This window comes from Oryzias melastigma, unplaced genomic scaffold, assembly GCF_002922805.2.
Source record: "Oryzias melastigma strain HK-1 unplaced genomic scaffold, ASM292280v2 sc00424, whole genome shotgun sequence".
In the NCBI taxonomy this organism is placed as follows: Eukaryota; Metazoa; Chordata; class Actinopteri; order Beloniformes; family Adrianichthyidae; genus Oryzias; species Oryzias melastigma.
In genome coordinates, this window is record NW_023417020.1 from 32,888 (window position 1) to 41,595 (window position 8,708).

The 8,708-nt window shown below is 42.0% G+C and overlaps 1 protein-coding gene across 1 annotated transcript; it reads left to right on the forward strand.

Annotated features, from left to right (window-relative positions):
- The first annotated feature begins 3,576 nt into the window (after nt 1-3,576).
- Nucleotides 3,577-8,171, forward strand: LOC112141891 (gastrula zinc finger protein xLCGF3.1-like). Its single transcript, XM_036211054.1, has 2 exons — nt 3,577-4,244; nt 4,413-8,171. The coding sequence occupies exons 1-2, from the start codon at nt 3,603-3,605 to the stop codon at nt 4,887-4,889; spliced, it is 1,119 nt and encodes a 372-aa protein (XP_036066947.1). The 5' UTR covers nt 3,577-3,602; the 3' UTR covers nt 4,890-8,171.
- The last annotated feature ends 537 nt before the right edge of the window (nt 8,172-8,708 follow it).

Here is an 8,708-nt window from a genome sequence, read left to right on the forward strand (position 1 = left end):
AATCAACAACAGAAAACGTATTAAAAGTTTTCTGTTTTCTGTATTAAAAAATTATGTTTTAAAGCTTTAAAACATATATTTAATAAAAACATGTACAAAGTATTTCAAAAGCTATTAGCAGATAAAAACACACTCAAAATATTTGCTGACTGAGGCCCATTTATTAAAGAGAAACACTAATAACTTCTTTGAACTGAAGATATTCCTATACATAAAAAAAACCTGATGATGCCCAGATAAACAAAGAAAATAAATAAAAAAGGGGAAATTTATATTTTAAAAAGGGAGAAAAGCAGGAGATGTCAGAATGTACATCAGTACTTTTATTCTTTCACTACCTACATCCACTGCACATGCGCAGACCGATACTTCATATTTTCAGTTTAGGGGAGAACCCATAAATCTGTGTTACTTCTTTAAAGTTGTGGTTGTTTTGCTGTTTGTCGTCATTTTTGAGACTTTAAGTTACATTTAATTGTAGCTTAATGCAGATAATGTAATGCTACACTTGTAAACTTAGCTCTGGACTTTTCGGTGAGCTCCTTCACTTCTGGGACTCGTAGTTTTAAATCGTTTCATAAATCTGCTGCAGATCCGTACCGACACACAGCCTCTCTGTCTGCACGGTGAATGTTTCATAATCCGCTCTCTGAACCGACGTGATCGCGGCGGAATATAAATGCAGCCTTGGACGAGCGGTTCATTTCCAGTGTAAACTCATTATCCGCGCCGTCCTCGCGGCGTTTGGTTAGAAGAGCGCAGATTATGAAACGCTCAATATGCAGACAGAAGCACCGTAGACACGGATCTGCGGCAGATCTTCTGGTTCATCTCCAAACAGCGCAGTAATGACAGCCGCGGCAGACCTAGCTGTGTTAGCGCCGATGTTAGCTTAGCCCGGGGGTCGGCAACCTGCGGCTCCGGAGCCGCATGCGGCTCTTCAAGCACTCCCTTGCGGCTCAGTGGCGCCTTTTCAAAAATGTTTGAAATTAATTAAAAAATGTTGGAAGGAAATATATTGTAACAAATTGGGTGGGAGCAGAGCCAAGCAGGTGGCTGGCAGGTTTGATTCCAGAGATCTCTTGTATCCCATACGTTGTACGGCCCCAGGTGATTGGAGGAAGAACCGTACACGCTGAGCATGTAAATCCATTGGAGTCAACATTTTGACCACCATTTCTTTAACAGTAAGGAGCCGTTGAACAGCCGACACTGTGAGGAGCCTCACTCATACACACACCACTCTCACTCATGGTGCCGGTAAAACACTCAAGTCCCATAATGCANNNATAATCCGCTCTCTGAACCGACGTGATCGCGGCGGAATATGAATGAAGCCTTGGACGAGCGGTTCATTTCCAGTGTAAACTCATTATCTGCGCCGTCCTCGCGGCGTTTGGTTAGAAGAGCGCAGATTATGAAACGCTCACTTTGCAGACAGAAGCGCCGTAGACACGGATCTGCTGCAGATCTTCTGGTTCATCTCCAAACAGCGCAGTAATGACAGCCGCGGCAGACTTAGCTGCTATCGCCAATGTTAGCTTAGCCAGACGAAGCTCTCTGTTCAACGAGATCAAACTCAGTCTCAACATTCTTCATCTTCAGGTGATCATTTATCGCCATAGTGCTCTCATGGAACACAAGTTCTGTCTTGCAAATATTACATTTGACAGTTTTTCCTCTTTTATTTTCCTTATGTTTCCCACATTTTCGAGCTAGCGTGTTGTTATGAGCCTACCAAGAACTTCCTGTGACGTCAATGCTGACGGGATTAGCACCACTGCGCATGTGTGACAAAGAGAATGGAAGACCCCCGCAATAGAAGGCGCGAACCGTAGTTTTAAGATCAAAACAAGGAAAAAACAAACAAAAATCGACGCTTCGACCACCAAATTATTCATCGACTATTTTAATAGTCGAATAGTCGTCGATTAGTCGAATAATCGTGGCAGCCCTATTGTCAATTGAAAAATCCATAAAACTTTGAATTATGAGCAAAAAAAGTTCCATACTGTTGTACTCTCAGATAGCCATGTTTCAGACAATGTAATGATATTAGGATTATTATAAGCAAGCAAGGCTCTCAGAGGATTAATGGTCAGATTATCCCAAATGCTTTCTACTTAAAAGCTGAATTAAATAAGTGTGTCTTCAGTTTCTTTTTAAAACCTCAACAAGTGGATGAAGCCCTCACGTCAGGCAGACTGTTCCACAGACGAGGCCCATAATATCTAAAGGAGGCCTCACTGGGGATTTTTCTCCTGACTCTAGGGACTTTTAGCAGGCCCGCACCTGAAAACCAGAGACCTAGAAGGTTCATAAGCTTGAAGTAAATCTGACATAAAAGAAGAACTAAGACCATGTGCACTCTTATGAACAATTCAAGGAATCTTAAAATCAATCCTAAAACTGACAGGGAGCCAGTGTAGACATTTTAAAATCAGTGTAATGTGCTACCTCTTCCTGGTTTTTGTTATAATGCATGCAGCTGAGTTTTGGACAAGCTGCACGTGGTTAAGTGTGGTTTTCTTTAGGCCAGAAAGGAGCGCATTACAGTAATCAATTCTTGATGTTATAAAAGCATGAATTACATCTGGTACCTGGTGCACTCTTTATGCACTAGACCAGTACATCTCTGACCAAGGTGAACCAAAAATGTTCATGTACACCAGACTGCTCCAGTGAAGGTCCATCTAGTTTGAAGACGTTGTTTGGATTATGCTGTGTGCAGTACACATTACTTTGTTCATAGATATTGTGCAAAAGCTATTTAAAGTGTCTGAAGTATTGATGGGAAATCTTACTGCGTCCACTTCAGGAAGAGCAAGTCAAGTCACTAGTTACAGCTGTTAAAGTCCAAGTTGAATCTAAAGTCATAAAATGTAATGACTAAAGTCTTTGTCCTGTGACTCAAATCCACACCTGTAGACTTTAAGATTCCCATTATGCTGAAAGGAATTTAGAGGATTTAGAAAATGGATAGTAGTACAGATGGACTGTAAAAATTTAAAACTGTATGGCTTTTGACTGAGGTGAATTAGAATGTATTTGATAACTATACGAAAAACTGTAACAGGGCTTGTACTTTCTTGTATTTGTATCCCTGCAGTCCTCCCCCAGCATTGGTTGACAGAAGAGGAAGATCTCTGCATCCAGCAGAGGAACTTCAGAGTGGAACAGAATGATCCAGAACCTAGACAGATAAAAGAGGAGAAGGAGGGACTTGAACCTCAACAGATAAAAGAGGAGCGGGAGGAACTTGAACCTCAACAGACTGAAAAGGAACAGAGGGAACCAGATCCTCCGCAGATTCAAGAGGAGCAAGAGTATCCAGAATCCCCACAGATTGGAGAGGAGCAGGAGGAACCAGCAACTATACAGATTAAGGAGAGTTATACCTTGATGGAGATTTCTTCTTATGAGGAAAATGAGAACAGTGAAGCAGATCTAAACAATCAGCAGAACTTTAATGTAACTGAGAGTCAGGATGAAGAAGGAAAGAAGAATCAACATCAACTACAGATGAAGAGACAGACCCACAGAACAGAGATCAGAGGAAGAAAAGAGACAGAAGTCATGTCCAAAGTGCGGCCAGCTCTCACATGTCAAAATGTCAGTGTGACTGTGTTGTTGGAAAAAGAGCAGAGAAAACAACTTTGGTTAAGAAACATAAACAATCCCTAAAAGAAAAGAGAGTTTCCCATTTAAAGTCCTGTAAAGGAACAAGAGCTGCTCAAAATATGTCTGCCCACATGAAAACTAGGTCTAAAGAAGGACCTTATGTCTGTGAAGAATGTGGTAAAAGTTTTGGTTCCTGGTTCAAATTCAGAACTCATATGAGGATTTACAAAGAAAGGAAACATTTTTTATGTAAAGAATGTGACAAACATTTTAGCAATGCATCTTATTTTAAAAGACACATGACAACTCACACAAGAGAGAAGACATTTTCTCGTAAAGGATGTGACAAGCATTTTTGCCATTTACCTCCTCTCAAAACACACATAAGAACTCACAAGGGACAGAAACCACTTTGGGGTAAAGAATATCATCGAAGTACTAATCAAACATCTGGCCTCGAGGCACACATGAGAACTAATATTGGAAAGAAGCCTTTTAGTTGTCAAGAATGTGACAGCAGTTTTAGTCTAATGTCTATTCTCAAAAGACACATGAAGATACATACAGGAGAGAAGCCATTTAAGTGTAAAGAATGTGACAGAAGTTTTAGTCTAATGTCTTATCTCAAAGCACACATGAAGATACATACAGGAGAGAAGCCTTTTACGTGTAAAGAATGTGACAGAAGTTTTAGTCGATCATTTCATCTCAAAATACACATGAGAACTCATACAGGAGAGAAGCCATTTCAGTGTAAAGAATGTGACAGAAGTTTTAGTCTAATGTCTTATCTCAAAACACACATGATAACTCATACAGGAGAGAAGCCTTTTAGATGTAAAGAATGTGATAAGAGCTTTTGTCAATCATCTTATCTCAAAATACACATGAGAACTCATACAGGAGAGAAGCTTTTTAAGTGTAACGAATGTGACAAACCTTTTAGTCGAATATCCTCTCTCAAAAGACACATGTCAGTTCATACAGGAGAGAAACCTCTTAGATGTAAAGAATGTGATAAGAGCTTTTGTCAATTGGGTGTTCTTAATGCACACATGAAAACTCATACAGGAGAGAAGCCTTTTACATGTAAAGAATGTGACAGGAGTTTTCGTCAATCATCTCATCTCAAAGCCCACATGGGAATTCATACAGGAGAGAAGCCATTTAAGTGTAAAGAATGTGACAGGAGTTTTCGTCAATCATCTACTCTCAAAAGACACATGATAACTCATACAGGAGAGAAGCCTTTTAAGTGTAAAGATTGAAAAAAGCTTTATTGATAAATCCTCTCTCCAAAGACACATGAGAACTCATACAGGAGAGAAGTCCTTTTCTAAACAAAAACATTAATTAAGAATGAAGTCCAAATTTGCAACTTAAACAAAACAAATGAAAGCTTACTGTAAAGGCATTGTAAAGAGAAGTCAATAAAGTTTAAATTGGAAAATAAAAATATTGTGAAAAGTTTTTTTCCCCTTTTTTTTTTTTTTACTGAAGCCAGTAAAATAGGCAGTGCAACAGTGGTGACGTTTTTAGATGCAAACAAAGGGTTACGTTCAGGAGAACGGTTCCAGTGTCCAGTTAAACCACCCGCTAGCTCCTGAGCGCAATGCTGTTGCAGCTCCCTGCAAGGTGGTATAAAAGGAGTGGCGCAGCTGCTGCAGCTCATGGGCTAGATCAAACACGGACAGCATGTTTGTGACAGCAATTGGTATTTTACTTTCAGTTTCATTTTAAATATGTGAGGCCATCTTTAAAAAATTCCGTCTTGGGCGCAATTAAAATACAAGCGGGCAATGCAATAACCAGTGGCTTCGCTGAATAATGGGGCGCCGACATAATTTTCAATCACAAAATAATGAAAGCTATCATCAGTATGACCTTTCACTGAATTACAATATTTTATAGCACAGAAGTAGTGGGATGTTATCTTCTCTGTTCTTCAGTCCCGACACTGATTCCGGGCCAGCTATTGTGACGTAAGCAAGGCTCAGAAATTCAAACTGGGTTTTTCTCTGGCCCTTAGAGTGACAGCAACTTAATGCTGTAGCATCGCAAGACTGACAGGTGTGTGGGTGAGTAAATCTGGCGGCGCGTGAGTAGCGTGAGTAGCTTAACAAACATTTCCAGCTTTTTTCATTATACCTCCATACAAAAATTCAAAAAATTAACACATATTTGGAAAAGATTAATACGTTTTTGACAGCCTGGAGGACTTGGAGAAGTACATCGACGACTGCTTTGATACCGTAGTCATGAAGGGCGCCTCCACCACCACGCCTTCCACCAAGAGGACCCGTCCCGAAGATTCACCCAGGGCCGTCTCCTCTCCAGGCAGCGGAATCAGCGACGTGTTAGATTCCATAGATAAGAAGCTCTCCAGCCTTGATGCCCGCCTCAACCTGCTGGAGATCCTCCACAAAGTCTCCTCCAGTCTCTGGAGTTCAGCCAGCAGCAGGTGCAGGAATTAGCCGCGGAGAACCAGAGCCTCAGGGAGTCCGTGAAGGTGCTAACCTCCGACAGCACCCGGCTCTCTGAGGAGAACCGTGCCATGAAGGAAACCCTCCTGGATATTCAGGCCCGGAGCATGAGGGATAACCTGGTCATTTCGGGGATCCCGGAGGAGGCGGGGGAAGACCCGGAGGCCACGGTGAAGACCTTCATGGAGGCCCAGCTGAAGATCCCGAAGGAGGAGGTTCAGAAGATCACCTTCGACAGAGTCCACCGGCTCGGAGGGAAGAAGCCGGGAAGCCAGCGTCCGCGTCCGATCGTAGCAAAGTTTCAGTTTTACAAGGAGAAAGTTTCAGTTAAACGCCGAGGACCGGAGCTGAAGGGAACCCACTACAGCGTAAACGACCAGTTTCCCGCGGAGATTTTGCGTCGCAGGAAGCTGCTTTTTCCCCTGAGAAGACAACACCTGACCGCCGGGTCCCGCGCGGTGGTCGCCGTGGACAAGCTCTACGTGGATGGTCGGCTCTTCCGGGACCCCGAGATCACCCCGTGGCTGTACTGAAGACCCCCCCGCGCCGCTGCGTCTGAGCTGCGCTGAAACACCTGCTAAGCTTATTTAAATGAATGGAAATAGATCAACCACCCCCCCACACCTCCTCTCAGGAAAGACGTTTTTTCCTCTCCCCTCTCCATGTTTGTGTGTTTTTTGTGTTTCCTTTTTCTTTCTCTCTTTTACTCCTTCTGTCATTCCCCCCCTCTCCCCCTCCTCCTCCCCCCCATACCATCAGATGACATCACCCTCCAGGTAAGCTCTCGCTCACTCACGGAACGGGCGGGCGCGCACACACGCGCGCACGCGGGCATACACACGCGATCCCGCACACACTCGCTGATATTCTTCATATGCATCACATAGGTTCATACAGGACACGCCCCACATGCAGCTCACGCAGCCAGAAAGCACCCACGCGCTCCAACACACAGCGCTTCACTGCGCACCGGTCAGCGGGCACGCGCGCTCACGGGCACAGCAGGTGCACGCACTATGCAGCTTCACACCCCCCCAGTCAGTGTAGTCATGTCTAATCTGAACATTATTAGCTGGAATGTTCGTGGGATGAACTCTGGACCCAAGAGGCTGAAAGTTTTAAACCACCTGAATGATTTAAAAGCAGATATAGTTTTACTGCAGGAGACCCACTTATCCAAATCAACTGAACATCTCATGTGCTGTTCGCAGTTTCCTTCAGTTTATTCTTCTAGTTACAATTCTAAACAAAGAGGAGTAGCCATTTTAATTAATAAAAATATTATTTTTACCCATAAAGATACAGTTATTGATCCAGAAGGCAGATTTGTTATTATTATTATATCAATTCAGAATAAAGATTTTTGTATTAGCAGCATTTATGGACCAAATTCCGATGATACCTGTTTCATTCACTCACTGTTCACGTCACTTTCAACTCACTCTGACTCCACTTTTTTGACAGGAGGAGATCTGAACTTGGTTCTTGATCCTGAACTTGACAGACTCAGCACAGCAGCACACCAGCGTACATGGCGGTCTGCAAGTATTCTGAAGCAGTACATGAATGATCTGGGTCTCTGCGACGTTTGGCGCTCATGTCACCCAAACACTAAAGGGTTCACCTTCTTCTCTCCAGTTCACCACTCACACTCTCGTTTAGATTATTTATTAATCAGTAAATCTCTTCTAAAAGATGTTAAAAGCTCCAGCATTCATCCAATTGTTATCAGTGATCATGCACCAGTTTCTGTAAATATTGTCAGGGAAGCAGCAACACCTTCGGGTTCCACCTGGAGGTTTAATAACTCTCTGTTAAAAGATCAAGAGTTTATTGAATTCTTTAAAAAAGAGTGGGCAACCTTCTTAGAATTTAACAATACTCCTGACATCTCACCATGTGTTCTCTGGGAAGCAGCAAAGGCAGTGATGAGAGGGAAAATCATTTCTTATTCAACTTATAAAAAACGCAAAGAGAAAGCAGAATTAATAGAATTGGAAAATAAAATAAAAATAATGGAGACAGCTTATGCTGCTTCTGCAGAAGATAAGATTCTGGGAGATTTAAGAAAACTAAGGCTTCAGTTAAACGACATAATTAAAAAAAAACACAATTCCAAATACAAAGACTTAGACTAGAAAGATTTGAAAACTCTAATAAATCTGGCAAATTTTTAGCTAATCAGCTTAAAATTAATAAAGAAAAATCCACAATAACATCTATTACTGATGAGTCAGGAAATGTCACTCATGACCCGATCAAAATTAATGAAACTTTTAAAGATTTTTATAAGAACTTATACACTTCAGAGATCAATCCATCAGAGCAAAGCATCAATTAATTTCTTAATAATGTAAACCTTCCCAGATTCCGGCCACGGAGCTTTGTTGTTCGGCATAAGCAACAGAGCATCATGAAGTTCAGATGATGAGAGCGGCGAGTCTAAGAAAAAGAGTCCTCTTCACCTGTCAGGGACTAGACCTGGTTAGGAAAACATTTTTTTAAATGACCCCCTTTAACGTATTCACACAGACACTTTTGTTTTATACTAGGGCTGTCAGATTTGTCGCGTTAAAAACGCATTAATCTGACATGTGCTTGACG